Source organism: Dasypus novemcinctus, chromosome 1 (assembly GCF_030445035.2).
Source record: "Dasypus novemcinctus isolate mDasNov1 chromosome 1, mDasNov1.1.hap2, whole genome shotgun sequence".
Taxonomy (NCBI): domain Eukaryota; kingdom Metazoa; phylum Chordata; class Mammalia; order Cingulata; family Dasypodidae; genus Dasypus; species Dasypus novemcinctus.
The window spans coordinates 67,334,563-67,355,674 of record NC_080673.1 but is presented as its reverse complement, the minus strand read 5'-3'; the positions used below and the strand labels follow the sequence as shown (position 1 = coordinate 67,355,674).

Below are 21,112 nucleotides of genomic sequence, written 5' to 3'. Positions count from 1 at the left end.
GAAAGGCTGAACGAATTCAGAAAGATTGAAATCATACAAAACATTATCTCTGACCACAGTGGAGTCAAGCTGGAGATTTGCAAGGGAAAGAAGCCCAGATTTCACACCACGATTTGGAAATTAAACAACACACTCTTAGAAAAACAGTGGGTCAAAGAGGAAATCTCAAAAGAAATCAATGACTACCTTGAAACAAATGATAATGATAACACAACATACCAAAATTTATGGGATGCAGCAAAAGCAGTACTGAGAGGGAAGTTTATAGCCATAAATTCATATATCAAAAAAGAAGAAAGAGCAAAAATTGAAGAACTAACTGCACATTTGAAGGAATTAGAAAAACAACAACAAAGTAACCCAACAGGAAGAAGAAGGAAGGAAATAACAAAGATAAGAGCAGAACTAAATGAAATAGAAAATAAGAAAGCACTTGAACAGATAAACAAGACCAAGAGCTGGTTTTTTGAGAAGATTAACAAAATTGACAAACCTTTAGCAACACTAACAAAGAAAAAAAGAGAGAAGATGCAAATACACAAAATAAGAAATGAGAAAGGCGATATCACCACTGACCCCACAGAAATAAAGACTATCATAAGAGGATATTTTGAAAAACTATATTCCAACAAAAATGACAATCTAGAGGAAATGGACAAATTCCTAGAAACACATAAACAGCCCATATTGACAAAAGAAGAAATTGATGATCTTAACAAACCAATCACAAGCAGAGAGATAGAATCAGTTATTAAAAATCTCCCAACTAAGAAGAGCCCAGGGCCAGATGGCTTCACAGGTGAATTCTATAAAACATTCCGGAAAGAACTGACACCAATCCTGCTGAAACTATTCCAAACCATCGAAACAGAAAGAACATTACCCAACTCCTTCTATGATGCCAACATTACCCTAGTACCAAAGCCAAACAAAGACATCACAAGAAAGGAAAATTACAGACCAATTTCTCTAATGAACCTAGACGCAAAAATACTTAACAAAATACTTGCTAATCGTATTCAACAACACATTAAACGAATTATACACCACGACCAAGTGGGATTCATCCCAGGTATGCAAGGATGGTTCAACATAAGAAAATCAATCAACGTAATACACCATATAAACAGATTGAAGGAAAAAAATCACATGATTATATCTATTGATGCAGAAAAAGCATTTGACAAAATACAGCACCCTTTCTTGATAAAAACACTCCAAATGATTGGAATACAAGGAAATTTTTTGAACATGATAAAGAGTATATATGAAAAACCTAAAGCCAATATTGTTTACAATGGAGAAATCCTAGACTCCTTCCCTCTAAACTCAGGAACAAGACAAGGATGCCCACTGTCGCCGCTCCTATTTAACATTGTCTTAGAAGTACTTGCTCGAGCACTGAGGCAAGAACCAGAAATAAAAGGCATTCAAATTGGAAAGGAAGAAGTCAAAATTTCATTATTTGCAGATGACATGATCCTATACATAGAAAACCCTGAGAGATCTACAACGAAGATTCTAGAACTCATAAATGAGTTTAGTAAAGTCGCAGGTTATAAGATCAATGCGCAAAAATCAGTAGCATTTCTGTACACCAATAATGAGCAAGATCAGGAGGAAATCAAGAAACAAATACCATTCACAATAGTAAATAAAAAAATCAAATACTTAGGAATAAATTTAACTAAAGAGGTAAAGAACTTATACACTGAGAACTATACAAGATTGTTCAAGGAAATCAAAGAAGACCTAAATAAATGGAAGACTATTCCTTGTTCATGGATACGAAGACTGAACATTATTAAGATGTCTATCCTACCAAAATTGATCTACACATTCAATGCAATCCCAATAAAAATCAATGCAGCCTTCTTTAAGGAACTAGAAAAACTAACTATGAAATTTATTTGGAAAGGAAAGAGACCCCGAATAGCCAAAGACATACTGAAAAAGAAAAACGAAATTGGAGGAATCACACTACCTGACTTCAAAACATACTATAAAGCTACGGTGGTGAAAACAGCATGGTATTGGCATAAGGAGAGACATATAGACCAATGGAATCGAATTGAAAGCTCTGATATAGAACCTCACATATACAACCACATAATATTCGATAAAGCCACCAAACCCTCTCAACTGGGAGAGAGTGGCCTATTCAACAAATGGTGTCTGGAGAACTGGATAGCCATATGTAGAAGAATGAAAGAGGATTACCATCTCACACCTTATACAAAGATCAACTCAAGATGGATCAAAGACCTAAATATAAAAGCCAAGACCATAAAAACCTTAGAAAGCAGTGTAGGGAAACATCTACAGGACCTTGTAATAGGTAATGGATTTATGAATATCTCACCAAAAGCACGAGCAGCAAAAGAACTAATAGATAAATGGGACTTCCTCAAAATTAAAGCCTTCTGCACCTCAAAGGAGTTTGTCAAGAAAGTAAAAAGGGAGCCCACACAGTGGGAGAAAATATTTGGCAATCAGATATCTGATAAGAAACTTATAACTTGCATATATAAAGAACTCCTACATCTTGAAAATAAAAAGATAAACAATCCATTTAAAAAATGGGAAAAAGACTTAAACAGACACTTCTCCGAAGAAGAAATACAAATGGCAAGAAAGCACATGAAAAAATGTTCCAAATCTCTAGCTATCAGGGAAATGCAAATCAAAACCACAATGAGATACCATCTTACACCCATAAGATTGGCAGCTATGAAAAAAACAGAAGAATACAAGTGCTGGAGAGGATGTGAAGGAAGGGGAACACTCATCCACTGCTGGTGGGAATGCAGAAGGATCCAACCATTCTGGAGAACAGTATGGCGGTTTCTCAAAAAACTAGCCATAGATTTGCCATATGACCCAGCAATACCACTGCTGGGAATATACCCAGCAGAACTGAAAACAAGAACACAAACCAATATATGTACACCAATGTTCATAGCAGCATTGTTCACTATTGCCAAAAGTTGGAATCAACCCAAATGCCCATCAACAGACGAGTGGATCAATAAAATGTGGTATATACACACAATGGAATACTACTCGGCTGTAAGAACAAACACACTACAAACACATGTGATAACATGGATGAATCTTGAGAACCTTATGTTGAGTGAAGCAACCCAGACATTGAAGGACAAATACTACATGACCTCAATGATATGAAATAAACAAGCTGCCCTAGATAGCAAGAGACTGAACGATAGGCTTGCAGGAAATCGGAGGGTGGAGGAAGGATATGAGCCGATGTCTGCAGGGGTGGAATTTAAGACGAGATGGTGGTAAGTATGAACACAAAGAAGAGATAAAAGGGGGGCAAGGGGTTGCCTTTGCTTGGGGCTTTGCGGGTTTGAGGGTGGCTGGGGAGGGACGGGTGGGTAACGTTGCCCAAAAGTGGGGGGAGGGAGGGGTAGCATACGAACCAGGAGAGGGTCAGGTGTTGGTGGAGAGTAAAATGCCGAGAAAATCATATCAAAATATAATAAAGAGGGTTACCTGTTTAGAATGCTCGGAGGGGAGGGTCTGATGCAGGACGGGCTCCTGGGGAATGTCTAAATGCTCATTCTGCCAGAGTGGGTGACACCATGGGGTAGAAACCCAAGTAGTGAGAGTGGGGGTGGACCCACATCCTGGGGAGGACTAATGCCATCCAATAGAGGGAACTGTATCCCTCGAGAGAAAGGGTGGCTCCCAGGGCACTGGGGCAGTTGAGCAAGTTAGGCCCTGAACACTATTCCATCTATCTCTGGAAGTGGCTCCTCAGGAAACGGAGGTTGGCTATCACTGAGGGCACTAAGATGGAAGGGAAAATGGACGTTAAATGTGTGGAACCAAAGTAAATGGGGGGTAAGAGAGGAGTTTCTTGAGAGTACACAAGGATGGATATAAAACATGTAATATTACACCATAACATATAGGAGATGACAGACTGATAATGTAAACCATAATGTAAAACATAGGATAACTAAAAATGTAAAGAACTGTGTATCCTAAAGTATGCACCATAATGTAAATACAGATGTCACCTTGTTAGAAAGCTAATGTCTCAGACTCTGTACATCACTTTAAGTAAATATGATATGAATAGGGCGTAAGAGTATCACTGTGGAAGGGAAAAGGTTTTCTGGTGGATGTGTGGGAGTGCTGTATATTATATATATACATTGTTGTGGTCTAGGACTCCTGTGAAGAAAAGCTCAATAATTAGGGGGGGGAAAAAAAAAAAAAAAAAAAAAATAGGATGTGGAATTTTTTCAAGTCAACTTTCTTTATCTAAGTTCTTTATCTAACTTTATCCAAGTTCTTTATCTATCCTTTAAACTCATCGCTATATGCCATTCCCTAGTAAGGGACCATGACATTATATTGGGCTTCAAATTTCGGGGAGTTCCGGATCACAGAGTGTTTCAACAATGGCAATGGAGGGATACTGGTATGGGATACCAATGACAGATGATATATGACTGACAGGGAGCTGTACAGAACATATGTCCAGGGTGCATGGTAATGTTTGGATATACTCATAGTGGCAACAATTAAAAACCACAGTAGGGGGGGTACTGGGTTCCCGGCCAGTGGTGCTCTGTCGTGGTCCCTAGGGGAGCAGCGACAGTCTCCCAGGTACAGTGGTGGGGACCGGGAGGGAGTGAGGGTTCAACAGTGAGCCCCTGATACTAATGACTATGCTTGTGAGCTGATAAACCCAAAATAATAACAAGGCCTAGAGCAACTTTGTGCCTGGGAATTTCCTTCTGTCAGCCTTCATGTTACTCAAATGTGGCCAGTCTCGAAGCCAAACTCAGCATGTAAATGCAATGCCTTCCCCCCAGCGTGGGACATGACACCCGGGGATGAGCCTCCCTGGCAACGAGGGACCACTATCAACTACCAACTGATGATGCAACTGGAAAATGACCTTATACGGAAGGTTCAATGCGGATCAGCAGAATATCCATGTCTACATAAAATACTATGACTTTAAAATGCTGTTTGACCTAAAGTAAGGGGGAAATGGAAAGGAGAAATGAGTTTATATGGCTACGAGTTTCTAAAAAAGAGTCTGGAGGCTGGCAGAAGGTTTGCCCTCATGCACAACTGAGCAGAGTCAGAGAGACAGATAAAGCAGATATTGGTTCCTTTGAGGGCTAAAGAGACCCATGGGAGTTATGGTCATGGCCGATGGGGTTAACTACCAGGGCAGATGGCCCCTCTTTGGAAATGGTGTTTATGTGTGATGAATCTGGACTCAGATGGGATCTCCCTTCATAAGACTTTCATGCTAATGTGCTGGAGGTGCAGTTAATGTTGGGGTTTAAGATATATTTAGGGGATTTGAATCTCTGGACTGACAATGTGATAGCCAGATCCTGAGCCTCAACAGACTCCAGCACCTACAATCTGATTTATTGGACTTACCACACTCAGCTAAGATGGAGGTGAAGAAGGACAACCACCACACCATGGAGCCTAGAGTGATTACAACTGAAAATGGGAGGATTGCATCCAGCATCCAGGTGGAATCTGAGCCTCCTCTTGACATAAAGGTGCAATGGACACAACCAATCCAGTGTCCACATAGAAGAGGTGGCATTGGATTGGGAAAAGTGGACATAATGGACAAAGGGTATGGGGAAAGGCAGGAAGAGATGAGAGGTGGAGGCGTCTTAGGGACATGGAGCTGCCCTGGATGGTGCTTCAGAGGTAATCACCGGACATTGTAAATACTCACAGGGCCTACATGATGGAATAGAGGAGACTATGGGCCATGATGTGAACCAATGTATATGAGGTGCAGAGGTGCCCAAAGATGTACTTACCAAATCCAATGGATGTGTCATGATGATGGGAACGAGTGTTGTTGGGGGGGGGGAAGAGGGGGGGTGGGGGGGTGGAGTTGAATGGGACCTCACATATATATTTTTAATGTAATATTATTACAAAGTCAATAAAAAATTAAAAAATTAAAAAAATAAATAAATAAAGTGAATAACCAAAAGAGGGCATTAAAAAAAAAAAAAAAAAAAAAAAACCATATTGTGGGAAGCCAGTGCTCAACCACTGAGCCATATTGACTCCCCCAACTTGGTCTGTTTGTTTGTTTGTTTGTTTGTTTGTTTTGTAGGAATGGAAACTCTACCACTTAGTTGATTGGGAGAAAATAAACATGTTAACTAATATTTTAAATTGATGAAACTTAAAAAATTCAGTTTACTTCAGTCCACCAAGGAAAGTAATACTGCTTTTTCTTAGCCACAGAAAATATGGTTAAGAGAAAAATTAACACGATTTTATTTACTGGAGGACTATATGGTATAGGAGTTCATTTAAAGGAAAGGAATATTCATTTTTAATCACTTAAGTTAATAATCTAATAATCTTTATGACTATGTAGGTAAGCATTTTAATGTAAATATTATAGTAAAAATGGAAACTGCAATTTTTGCTTGCTAATTCATGTTTCTGACAAAAATATGGAATTAAGAAAATTATATTTATCAGAACAGTGCCTGATACCAGGTCTGAGACAGGTAAAATTCAAGATGAAACAGGAACATTATTTATATAAGAACACTAGAAAACCCACTTGAGATTAAAAAAGAATATTGATTATAAGGATTATAATTTATAAAAATTTTTAAAAGATCCATGAACCCATAGTGATAATAATAAAATGGCAGGGGACATGTTCCAGAAAAATGACAGCTAAAAATAATAAATGAATAGAAGAAATGTTAGAATTAGAACATAATCATTTTCAGTCCCCCCTCCAATATAATATTTATTTGAGATGAGAATCATCAATGCATTCTAAAATCACTGGGAGAAAGATTTTCTTAGAAAAGGATAACTGCATGGTCTTAAAGTATCTCTGCCAGTTAGGTACTAACCATATAATTGAGAGATCTGGCATTATCACTTCAACCATGTGGTCAAGCTTAGCATCTCTAAAAGAGGTATAACCTGACATTACAGCTTCCTAATGCAATGAAGTGGGAGGAACTTTTTCAGAAATGACCTGAATCTAATTATGAAGAACAGTCACATTAATCCAGAATGAGGGAAATTCTGCAGGACAGCTAGCATGGATTCTTCGGGATTGTGTGTCATACAGAGAAGAAGGCAGAGAACTAAGATAAGTTGATGGAGACTGTAGAGATGTAACAGCCAAATGAGATACATGAACTTTGATTAGATCCTGGCTTTAAAAAAAAAAGTTGTGTAGTAAAATGTCCTTTTTGTGGGGAAAAGGACACAGAGGTATTCAGGAGAAAAGTGTTTTGATGCCTGCAGCATACATTGACTGTCTGGCAAAGGCAAGTATGTATATGTATATAAAGACAGATGGAAATGTTATGGTAAGACATTGAGTTATCTGGGTGAGAGGTAAATGGATATTTATTATATTGTTCTTTCATTTTATGGGTTTGGAAATTCCTAAAAATAAAAAAAAATAAAACTAATGGGAAACAATCTCTAATAGTGATTGAGAGTAGCACTCTAGAAATGACAGACTTACATTTCCATCTCAAGGCTGCCACATCCCCGATATGGTACCCTAAGCAAGTTTTAAAATTTCTCTATATTTCAGTTTTCTTATCTTAAAATGGATTTCTGTGGTTCATTCCTCATAAACTTAATTCATACTTTTACTACTTAAGAACTGATTCATATCCATACCAGGGGAAAAGAGAAAAATACGTGTATGTCCTGCATGTCTCTTTGTATGAAAGCACACTTGCATTTCCAAGACAGTTTTACATTTCATAAGCCTCACAATCCAAACAAAGAAATAATAATTCATTACTTTAACATGCAGATAACAGATTAAGTCTTGATAACAGAATTGCGACCAACACAATGCATAAATTTGTATAAGCAGCAGCAAGATGTTACTGGAAAAATGCTAGGCTCAGTATTCGAAGGAATATATGGGTCTACGTTCTGGCTCTATCTATCACTAGTATACAAACTTGAATTTATCAATAACCTCCTGGGAATTTCAACTTCTTTACTAATAAAGTAAGAAGTTAAACCACATGTCTCCAGTCCTGAGAAATTCTAAGATACTGTAAATAACAGTAGGTTTTCTTGTCTTTTATGAGTTCGTTGTTTTTAAAATTTTATGACAGCTGTGTTAACACTTACTATATTCCTGGCCTCTCCCATTCAACAGCAGAGGCTATCTTAAGATGTTTTTTACTGAAATATAGCAAAATTAATGCAAATAGCTGATAGTTAATTAACTAAGCTCATCAGGCAAAAACTTTGGGAATATTTAGCTGTGACTTAAATTTTGAATTTGGCCTGTGTGGCGAGCTGGCCCACGTGGAGTGCTGGTCGTGCAAGGAGTGTCACCCTGAACAGGAGTGCCCCCTGTGCAAGGAGTGCAGCCCCGCACAGGAATGCAGCCCACCCGGGAGTGGTGCACGCACATGGAGAGCTGATGCAGCAAGATGACACAACAACAATAACAAAAAAGAGACAATATGAAATGTAGGGAACTAGGAACCGGAGGTGGAAAAAGAGAATGATCACCTCTCTTCCACTCCGGAAGGTCCCAGGATGGGTTGCCAGTCACCTAATGAGAATACAATAGACAGAAGAACACATAGCGAATGGACACACAGAGCAGACAATGGACGGAGAAAGAAGAAAAAAAAATTGAATTTTATGTATAATTTAAAATCCCTTACTTCTTTCCTAGTTCTTATGGCAGCATCTTGTACAAGCCGAGAAACAGTTTCTTTCATTTTCTCTATATCTTCTTCTTTCTGCTTCTCTTCAAGCATGGCCTTCAGAAAAAAAAAAAAAAAAAAAAGGCAAAACAAAACCAAACCATTATTTCATGTTATTTTAGATCACATCATCATTAATAAAGATAATATTAAATGGGTAAAATCACTTGCCTAGAAGTAAATACCTTATTATAAATTGCTGGGACATTTCCACTTGGAGATATTGCCTAAGTCATAAATAAAATTTATTTTCTCCTCATTGCCCTTCCCCTAACTAAAAACTTGTTCTTTTTCTTTGGTATTCATTTCTTCTCATTTCTAGCTGGAAATTCTAGACTCATTTTTGAATTATACTACTCTTTTGCTCCCTACACAAAATTAGTCATTAAATATATATTTTATCCTTGGTAAAATCCCTGGTATTTCTTTTATTCTTTGCTGTTTTTCAGTTGTACTCATCACCTCATGCCTACATCACTGTAAACACCAATTACTTTGTCTCCTCTCATTGCTTCGATGATGACTCGTTTGGACGTCTCCTAGGCTCAAAACCTTGAGCTAATAAATTTCTGTTGTTTAAGCCAATCCATTGCATGGTAATTGTTTTAGTAACAAGGAAACTAAAACACAAAGTATTTCCTTTGTACCTCTCACATGTCCCAGCAGAACAGTATGCATACAATAGGTATTCAATAAATATTGGTTAAGTGAATTAATAATGTAATGCTATCTACATAATGAAGGTAACAACAATAAAAACAAATCTATCTATTTTATGATCTCTGTAAACTCTATACCATTCATATGGATGTGGTATAAGCAAAATATATGATATAATGAGAGCCTAGGAATCACAAATTTTAGAGGGTTTAAAAAAAAAAAAGAACAGTAATATTAAGGCTCCTATTGATAAATCTTTACAACTAAATTTACTTCCTTTTAATTAAGCTTCTGTTTTCTCAAGGTAATTGTATAGGTGCTCAGGGCAAAAAGATGAATAAGATTCATATGTTTTAACTGAATAAAATATAGAGTATACTATAAGAAAGTGCTATAATAGATCTTATTAAAGTATGAGAGCACAGATGATGAAGATTAGTTAGAGGGATTGGGGGACATAACAAAATTTAGAAATTTACATATTGATTTTGGGACAAACTGACGGACTAGAACATATTCTGATTTTAAGTCTTACCATCCAAGAATATGGTATCTCAATTAATGGAAAGTGTAGCAATTTCATTTTTATACATTCATTCTACAGATATTGATTTTTCTTACTATTAGGTCACATGGAGAAATATTCAGCATTTTATTATTTTTAAACATGTTTACTAGCTTTCTTACCTGGTTTTTTTGAAGGTTAGCTTCTTCTAAGAGTTGTATGCTATTTCTGGCTCTTACAATAGCCTCGTATTTCTCATTTTCTAACTCAGTGCACTTTCCTTGTAACTCTCTGTTCTGTTTTTCCAGACGTGTTTTTTCTGCTCTTAATTGGTTGGTGTCTTGGATTGCCACACATAATCTAGAAATTAAAAATCACATTTTGTAAGTTAAATATTTTTAAAGGGACAGAGGGAGATGGAGATTTACTAATCATCTATTATAGGCCAGAAATTGTGCCAGGTACTTTCACTTATTTTCTTATTTGATCTTCATAACGTTCTGTAAAGAAGATTTCATTACCCTCATTTTAAAGAACAACAAACAGATCCAGAGAAGTTAACCACTTGATTATGGTCATATGGCTAATAAGCAGATGGACTGTAACTGAGCGTAGATAGTCGGACTATAATTGTTTGTTTCTTTGATATCATACTGTATTATACTGTTTTATGACAATGTTATAAAACAATCCTTAAAGAATGAGTTGTTCTTTATATTTTTATGGTCTTTTTCCTTAACTTTTTTTTTGCTTGGCTCTCCTTTACTATTCTTTTCCTACTCTTTACCCAGGCAACCCATGTTAACTTACTAATATATATACTTGAATGTTTTTCTCCATGTTCATATAATTATATACATATATACACACATGTACACACATATACACATGTAATGCACACACATCTATTCACAGGTTTTAAAAATGTAATTATTTGCATAATAAAAATTAAGATCATAGTATCCATCTTTTCTGCACTTGCTTTTCTCATTCAACAGTATTTTGTGGCTATCCCTTCAAGCAATATATCCAAAAGCTCTTTCCTCTCTTAGTCCAGTGGATGTAACCTCATTTCACTGTTAATTTGTATTTCCTTGGGAACTAGGGAGTTCAAGCATATTTACTTAAGTTTGTTAGCCATGTGAATTTAGAACTTTGAATTCCTCTTCCTATCCTTTGCTATTTTTTTCTGATGGTTATTTACTTTCCTTGTTCCTTTATAATAGCTCTTTGAATATTATAAATATTAGCCCTCTGTCTGCCTTCTATCCTGCAAATATTTTTCCAAATCTACTTTTTTTTCTTTTTAAACAGCTTCTGGGGTTCAGTCTTTGTAAATATTACCTTTTATGAAATAGAGAAGAGAAAAACAAAAAGTTGGTTATTTGAAGAAAATCAATAATACTGACACTTAGTTAGACTGATAAAGAAAAATAACTAAAATCAGAATGGAAAATTGTGATATCACTACTGGTCTTATAGAAATTTAAAGGATTATAAGAGAATGCTATGAACAGTTGTGTGTTAACTAATAAATAACCTAAAAGAAATGGAAGAATTCCTAGCAATTCACAAATTACCTAAATTTACTCAAGAAGAAATAGAAAACCTCAACAAACCTATAACAAGAACAGAGGTTCAATCAATAATCAAAATCCTTCCACCAAAAAAAATCCATGACTAGAGCTTCACTGGTGAATTCTACCAAACACTTAAAAAAATAACATCAGTACTTCTCAAACTCTTCCAAAGAACTTAAGAGGAGGTAATACTTACTAATTCATACTATGAGGCCAACATTATTGACACCAATGTCTTGTAAAGATATCACAAGAAAAGGAAATTACAGACCAATTCCTTTGTGAATATAGATGCAAAAATCCTTAACAAAATACTAGCAAGCTGAATCCAACAGCATATTAAAAAGATTATATGCCATAACCAAGTGAGATTTATCCCAGTGATACAAGGGTGGGTTAACATACAAAAATCAATTATTGTAATACATTACGTAAATAAAATGAAGGAAAAAGGCACACATGATTATCTCAACAGGCACAGAACACATATTTGACAAAAATTCAGCACCAAATTGGAAAGGAAGTAGTAATATTATCTCTTTTTGCAGATGACATGATCTATCTGGAGAAAATCCAAAGAAATCTGCCAGAAAATTTTTTAGAGGTAATGAGTTCAGCAAAGGGGCCATGTACAAGGCAACACACAAAAATCAATTCCACAAGGATACAATAGACTTGTACACTGATGTGGTGGCTCGAGTTATGGATCCCAAAATTATGCAAGGTCTTAGTCTTAATCTATTGTCAGTAGGATCGCTTAAACTTGTTATTTTTAATTGAGATGTGGTTCATGTGACTGATGTTGTACCTTAATCTGGATTACTGAAATCCTTAATGTACAGAAGAAATTCAGAAATAGTGAGAAAATGCCATAGCAATGAGCCAGAAGATGGAAGTCAATGGAATCCAGAAGAGTAAGAAGAGGACATTATCATATTTTATAATGGGAAAGCCAAGGAACCCAAGGATTCCCAGCCAGCAAGAATGCTACTAGCACCAGGAGGAAAAGGCTTTCTAGATTCTGAAACTGTGAGCCAATAAATGCCTGTTAAGACAAACCATTGTGTGGTATGTCTCACATCAGCCTAGAAACAAAACATTGCTGAAAGAAATTAAAGAAGACTTAAATTAATAGCAAGACATCCCATGTTCATTGATTGGAAGGGTTAAGAGGTCACCCAAAGTAGTACACAAATTCAATGCAATCCCAATCAAAACTCCAGCAGCCTTCTTAGCAGAAGTGAATAACTAATCCCCAAGTGCATGTGGAAATGCAAAGGACCCCAAAAAGCAAAAATAATTGTTAAAAAGAAGAAAAAAGTTGGAGGGCTCGTTCTCCCAATATCAAATTGCACTACAAAGCTACAATAATCAAAACAGTGTAGTACTGGCTTAAAGATAGGCAAATAAACCAAAGGAACAATACTGAAAGTCCAGAAATAAACCAACACATCTATGGTCAACTGAATTCTGACAATGACTTATGATGAGGAAAGAGTAGTCTCTTTAACAAATGGTCCTAGGAAAACTGTATACCCACATGCAAAAGAATTAAGTTAGATCTCTATCTCATACCACATACAAAAATCAACTCAAAATGGATAACAGACCTAAATATAAAAGCTCAAACTATAAAACTCATAGAAAATAATACTGAGGTAAATCTTTTGACCTGAAATTCAGCATTGAATTCTTAGCTATGACACCCAAAGTACAAGCAACAAAAGAAACAATAGATAAATTTGATTTCATCAAAATTAAAAACTTTTGTGTATCAAAGGAAATTACTATTAAAAAAAATGAAGTTATGGGGTATAGAAGAACCTTGAAAACATTATTCACAGTGAAATAAGCAGGGCACATAAGGACAAATATTGTATATCACTTATAATAGATGACTAGAAGTGGTAAGTTTGCAGAGATAGAAAGTAAACTAGAGGTTACCAGGGGAAGTGGGTGGGGAGTGTAGTGTTTATAAAAAATAAAAAATTGTAAAAAAATAAATTTATCAAATAATTTTTACCCAATTTCATTCATTCCTTTTTTTTTTAAAACTTGATTTTGGGGTTGAATAAAATAGGCTGTGACTGCTTTTGGGAAAAGGTAAAGGTAGTAAAAAATAACTTCTCTGGTCTCTTGTCTTTGTACATTAAAAAAGAAAAATCTAGCTCATTGTTTCTTTAATTATTCAATACATGTTTTATATTCTATAATTGATGATTTTATTATCTGAAGTTTTTTTTGAGAGAATGGGCGGGTTCTAAATCTCTTGTTTTTTATCCTGTCAGTCAAGTGGCTTGTCTTCTCAGTAGCTAGAAATTTTTTACTAAGCTTCTATTTGGTTGTTAGTTTGTGAGAATCCTGAGGTGCTAGGATATATTTCAGTTTCCTTCTAGACCTTCTCTACCACTCCTGACTAATAGGCCAAGGAGTATAAGCTCCTTTATCTTGCCCAAAACAAAATTACTAAAATCAAACAAACAAAAACAACCACAACTTTATTTTTCTTCTCAAATCTAATTACTATCTTTGATTATTATAGTCATTGGGTCAAATGAAAAGATTTTATTAAAAAGATGAATTATTTATTTTATAACAAAATAAAATCATCAAAATATTAAAAAATATCTTTTTTATATAAACCATCACCAATGTATACCAATATAAATACTCAAAGGAGTATTATAGTGAAAGTAAGAAATAATAGAAATATTGGCATGTTACCACCAGTTCTTATAAATCATTTTATGATATTTGATTTTAAAATATCTTCATTAAAGTCTCAATTGTTAAAGTTCAAGTTCAGGGCTAGGAGGGTGGCAGAGAGAAGTAGTTTAAACATGGATATTACTAGTTTAAGAATAATCAACTGATATGTAAAACAAGACATCTTTTTGGCATGTTGAAAACCACATCCTTGTTTCTGAAAGAGATAAACATATATTCTCTCTACCTAAAATAAAGCCTGCAATCTAATTTCAAGCCCTGAGGTTCAGCCCATACACAGAAAAATGACTGAAGAAAAAGAGCACTGACCATTTAAAGAGTATTCTTTTATAATCCCTCATCCTGAGGCATCTACATACAGTGGTGTGGAACCATGATGGAACTAGCTTTTGAGATGTATGGGAGATTTCGTTGGTTTAAATAATAGGAGGTGCAATTAGAATTTTGTGTTTGATGCCAAGCATGCTATATAGTCAGCAAACAGAATTGGCACAATTCCAAACAACTAAGACTTGTCTCACCCAAAAATTCAATAGCCCTATAGAGAACATGGCACCAATTGATGATGACTGTGAGAGAAGAGATCAGAGATTGGCAAAGAGATGCCAAGGACCATTTTGGAAATTGCTAAAACCACAGGAAAGAATACCATTGGGGAACAAAAAGCACTATTAGCTTGCCTTTTGGGTGCTTCAGTTTATGGTGCTTTCCTTACATATTGGGCCCAAGACGTAAAAAGAAGGAGCTAATCCTTTTTCCAGGGTTCATGGTTCATACTTAAAAAAAAAAAAAAACTTTTAAAAACTGACATAATCCTTTATTTGCCTTTTTTTCAATGGTTTATTTCTGCTGTAACTGCTCTATTTGTAGGAATACAGAATTCTAGACAGGTTGTTGAGGCAATATCAAATTTTCCAATACAATGATTATAAAATTTTAACTGTGCTTCAGGAAAAGAGGGAAAGGAGGATTTTAGGTTTCTGAGTATCAGCTAGGTTCACTCCAAAATCTGTAGGGGGATGTCAAGGGGAATAAAAACGAAGGTGTACTTTATGGTACAGTATTGATACAAAATCCATGATTTGTATCAAGAGTTTTACTCCTTTTAAAACTGTACTGAAGTTAATTTTGTGCACCTGTTCTTTTTCAAAGTTATGGTAGGAATTAATATGCTCAGTAAAGGGCCTAGATTCCTATTAAACAAATGATCTTTATATGTTCAATATACATCAGTACTTTTCATGGGACTTGAATCATGTCCCCCATAAAAGACATGTCTTTTAATTTTAATCTGTGTTCCTGTAGGTGCCAATTCATTTGTAAACAGAACCACTGAAGATACTATTAGTTAAGATGTGAATTCATTTGTGAATAGGATCCCAATTACATGAAGCCAAACTGAATCAGGAGGACCTTAATCCATATGGCAGAAGTCCTTATAAGGAGAAGAAATCTAGACAGAGACAAAGAAAACTGAACAGAAGCCAGGAGGAGAAGCCATATGACAGAGTCGGAGATACAAGCTAAGGAAACACAAGAGTGCTACAGCCTCCAGGAGAAAGCATTAGCTGTCAAGAACTTAATTTTGGACTTCTAGCCATCAAACCATAAGAAAATAAATTCCATTGTTTAAGCCAAAACATTTGGGATAGGTATTCAGTTTGCCCTGGCAAAATAAGACATTGTTGAATATGATTTTTTGAAACATATCCAGTAAGAAAGATTTTAAACCTTTGTTTATAGTTTATAAAATAAATATTCTAGTAAATACCATAAACTGATATTCTGATGTGCAATATCTTCTGAGGCATACAGAAACAGCTAGGTGTATTTAAAAATTTACCTCGTTTCCAATTGCTTTATATTAGATTGTAACTGCTGTAAGCGCCTATCCGATGCTTCTTCTCTTGCTTGGGCAGATACCATATCCTCCTCCTTGAAAAAGAAAATGACATCGGAGACTTTGCGCATGTGAAAACTGAATGCACCATTACATAGCATAAAGAAAACAGTATACAATATAAAGTTATATTGCTAAAATTCTCATATATAAATTTGAAGAAGCAACAAAACTTTGGAAACAAATCATATATATACTAAAAAAAGGGGGAAGGGAAACCTCACCATCAATCCTCTATTAGAAAAATAATAATCAAAACAGTTACTACATAGAGATTTCTAAAAATACTTCAAACTGTTTCTATAATGCAAGGCTAATAAAACAAAGCAAGTAGTCTGCCTCTAGAATTTGTTCTCTTAAAAAGGTTATACTGCTTTTCAGCATCTATCAAATTGATAAGATAATTCTCCATTGACAGAGTAATGCTTTGAAATATATTAATAGATTTCCTAAATCATCCCCTTATTCCTAGAATAAACTCTACAAGGTCAAACAATCACATAGTATATAACACACTTCTGTATCCATTTATATGACTGAACATGTTCACAAGTGTGTTTATGCAATCTTGTACAGATTTCAGAATACATACTATGACAGTGTCAAAAGATAAACTGAGACACTTTTTTTAATGATCTGGAACATTTACATAAGTTGGAAATTATTTCAGAAAGAAATACATAAAACCATCCGGAATTGACACTTTCAATTTTATTTTCATATATAATTCTACAACTTTGGGTTTTTTATTGAAACTATAAATCAATTTAGGGAGAATTGAAATATTAAAATTTCAAGTTTTTCAGTCCATGAACATGATCTATCATTATATTTATTTAGATCTGCCTCCTTTAATTTTTCTTAGAAATGTTTTAAAGTATTAAGTATATATGTCCTGCACATATTTTGTTAAGTTTATTACAATGCTTTTCAAGTTACTGGATGCTATTAAATGGAATTGTATTTCTACTTCATTTTCCCATAGTTTTTGCCAGTTTACATAAATACTATTGATTATATGTTGATCTTTTATACTGTGATATTATTTTTCTAACAAATCAATTTTACTGATACATATTACTAAAGCATAAATCCATCCAAAGTGTACAATCAAAGGTACTCCGTGTAATCACACATTTGTGCATTCATCAATTCAATCATTCTTAAAGGACTTTCATTATTACAATAATAATAAACAATAAACAAACAAAACTTATCACATCAATTTTTTTCTGCTTCTCCAGCTGTACACACTGCTATTCTTTTTCCTTCTCCCTAGTAAATTTGTATTTGTATTTTTAAAAAGTTTTATTTTTAAAGAAGCTTTAGATAACATAAATGTTACATAAAAAATATAGGGAATTCCCATATGAACACTTTCCCATAGTAATAACATCCTTCATTAGTGTCTGGGACCTTTGTTATAATTGATGAACACATATTGGAACACTGCTACCTAAACATGGACTGTAGTTACATTATAGTTTACACTTTGTGCCACACAATTTTGTAGGATATGAGAAAATATATAATGGCCTGAATCCATCATTGCAATGTCATGCAAGACAATTAAAATGTCCTGAAAGTGTCCCCATATTACACCTGTTCTTCCCTCTCCCTGCCTCAGAACATCTCTGGTAGCCACTGCCTTTATACCAACAATAAAAGTTCTTCCATTGCTAGAATAATAATAAGTCTATAACAGAATAATAATAAATCTACTTTAGTCCATTGTTCATTCCCCAATCTTGAGGATTTGGGGATGGTTATGCCCACCGTTTCTAACTGAGAGGATGCTTAGATCCCATGGGGTAGATGGATGGAATTATCTTGCTTGTAGTTGCAGACACTCTCTGTTCCTTGGATGGGCATTGTCCATCATTATCTCGTAATTAGCTGACCTGGGTGAGGCCAATGAACTGGGAGTAGGTGTTGCAACTCTCCTGAGATTCAGGGTTCAACTGGCATATTAACTGACCAAAGATTTAAGTCTCTGGAACATATATTTAACTAGCATAGTGCTAATTATAAGTTCAAATAAAAGGGTCAGAAGAGTCATGTATAAGGAAACTATCAATGAACCCTACTCTGTTACACTGGAGGGCATAAGTTCTGAAGTCCCCCTGACAGCGTGCCAAATTCTTGAGCTTGTCTGTCCTGCTTATAATGTCTGGTTGTCTCTAGAACCCTCAGGAGTCCCATTGTTTGAGGCCTTGTGATATTATTGATTCTAGTAGTTTTCTGGTATATTCCTTAGGATTTTCTATATATATATATATGTATGTCTGAAAGGAAAGACATCTCTATATATAACACATAAGAATAATATAAATCATAACAATGTGTGGTTTATTCCACATGGCCCTGATTTTGATCAAGGAAATCACTTCACAGTAAATAAATACAGCAGTGGGCCTACACACATGGAATCCTGAATGGATTCAACTTGCTTATGCTTTATGAACCTATGTTCAAGGGGGTATTGGGCTGTAGTTTTTTAATGATTTCTTTGCCTCGCTTTGGTATTAGGGTAATATCAGCTTTGTACAGTGAGTTGGAAAATGTTCCTCTTCCCGTTTTTTAAATTCTATGAAGTTGTGGGTTTACAAAATAAACATGCATTAATACAGGACTTCCTTATACCACCCTATTATTAACACCTTGCATTTGTGTGGAACATTTGTTACAACTGATGATAGCACATTTTTATAATTGTAGTATTAACTATAGTCCATGGTTTAACTATAAGGGGTCACTGTGTAGTGTAGTTCCATGGATTTTTTTTAGGCTAATAAAAAGAGTTTATTAAGAGAAATGAGAGAAAAGAAGTACACAACCAGACATGGATGTGGGCTACATCCAGGCAAAGAGGAGCCTTCCATGGATTTTGTAAAAAATTTAATCTGTTACCATATAAACAATCTAACATTTCTCTTTTAATCATATTCAGATACACATTTCAGTGCTGCTAAGTACATTCACAGTGTTCTATCACCAACACCACCATCCATTACTAGAACTTTCTCATCATTCCAAATAGGGACCTTATACATTTTAAACCTTAACTTCTCATTCCCTATATCCACCCTGGCCCCTGGTAACCTTTATTTTAGATTCTGACTCTACGAGTTTGCTTATTCTAATTGTTTCAAATCAATGAGATCATTTGTGTCTGGCTTATTTCATTCAACATAATGTCATCAAAGTTCATTGATGTTGTTGCATGTATCAGGACTTCATTCTTTCTTACAGCTGAATAATATTCAAATATATGTATTAATATATATCACATTTTATTTATCCATTCACCAACTGATAGACACCTGGGTTACTTACATTTTTTGACAATGGAGAATTGTTGCCGCCTTTCTCCACCCCTCCTCCCCTTCCAGCCCCCGCCGTCCTTCCTGCCAGTCCCGCCCATATTGCCAACCCACAATCTGCCCTCTTCCCCAGTAACTGCTTACCTCAGGTCTATCCATCAGCTTCAGCCTATCCACAGCCGCCCCTTAGCCAACCCTCCCTTCATCACGCCCCTCCCTCTACCCAACCCTATATAGCTAAGTGTACTTCCGTAATAAAGCAGACCTGTTCTTGTGCTCAAGCAGTCTCCGTGGTTTTTCCCCAACCGCGCGTCCCCCACGCTTGGAGAACCGGTGCTCCCTCTTGGGGCACCCCCTGCCGGTGGTTCGGCAGGAGCAAGCCCCCCCGACTCTTGGGCCTGAGCGAGGACGAAACCCTCTCGCTCAGCTACAGAGAATAATGCTGCTCTGAACACTAGCGTGCAAAAAACTGTTCAAGTCTCTGCTTTTAATTATTTTGGGAATATACCAAGTAGTGGTATTACCAGGCAATACGATAATTCTGTACTTAACTTTCTGAAGATCCGCCAAACTGTCTTACACAGTGGTGGCAATATTTTACATTCCCAATAGCAATGAGTGTATCTATTTTTCTGCATACTCTCCAAAACTTATTTTCTGTTTGTGTGTGTGTTTTTTAAATTTAATAGCTACCATTCTAATGGGTATGAAAGGGTATCTCATTGTGGTTTTGATTTGAATTTCCATGATGGCTAATGAATATTGAGCAGATTTTCATGTGCTTGCTGACCATTTGCTATATCTTCTTTGCAGAGATATCTATTAAAGTCTTTCACTCATTTTTAAACTGAGTTGTCTATTAAGTTGAAGAATTCTTTATATATTCTGGATATTAATTTATCAGATAAGAGGTTTCCAAATAATTTCTCCCATTGTGTAGACTGTCCTTTTACTTTCATAAAGTCTTTTGAGCCTCAAAAATCTAAATTTTGGATGAGTTCCCATTTATCTAATTTTTCTTCTGTTGCTTGTGCTTGGGTGTGAAGTCTAAGAAACCACTGCTGAACATAAGGTGTTAGAGATGCTTCCCTACGTAGTCTTCTAGGATTTTGATAGATCTGGTACTTATATTTAGGTTTTTGATCCATTTAGAGTTGATTTTTGAATAAGGTGTGACATAAGTGTCCTCCTTTTTTTTCTTGCAAATGGAGATCCAGTTTACTCAGCACCAATTGTTGAAAAGACTATTTTTTCCAATTGAGTAGACTTTGCCCTCTTGTCAAAAGTCAGTTGGCCATAAATGTGAAGGCTGATTTATGAGCTCTCAAATTAATTCCATTGGTCTATAGTCCCATCCTTGTGCCAGTATCAAGCTGTTTTGATTACTGTGGCTTTGTAAGTTTTAAGATTAGGAAGCCTGAGTTCTCCATCTCCATTCTTCTATTTCAAGAAGGATTTAGATATTGGAGAGCCCCTTACCCTTCAAGTTGATGACTGTCTTTTCCATTTCTGCAAAGAAGATTGTTGGAAAGTTGATTGGGATTGCAATGAATCTACAAATTGTCTTGGGTAGGACTGATATATTATGTCTTCCAATCCATGAATACAGAATGCCCCTTCACTTACTTAGGTCTTCTTTGATTTCTTGTAGCAGTGTTTGG

General features: G+C 35.5%; 1 protein-coding gene across 1 annotated transcript in view; it reads right to left on the bottom strand.

The window, feature by feature from the left end:
* The window catches only part of SCLT1 (sodium channel and clathrin linker 1), a 289,648-nt gene that overhangs the window by 131,098 nt on the left and 137,438 nt on the right, over positions 1-21,112 (bottom strand). The window contains exons 11-13 of the mRNA XM_004466256.4: positions 16,072-16,163; positions 10,104-10,281; positions 8,715-8,813 (exon numbers count right to left, since the gene is read on the bottom strand). Coding sequence (XP_004466313.1) covers positions 8,715-8,813; positions 10,104-10,281; positions 16,072-16,163 — 369 coding nt within the window. The remainder of the gene's footprint in view (positions 1-8,714; positions 8,814-10,103; positions 10,282-16,071; positions 16,164-21,112) is intronic.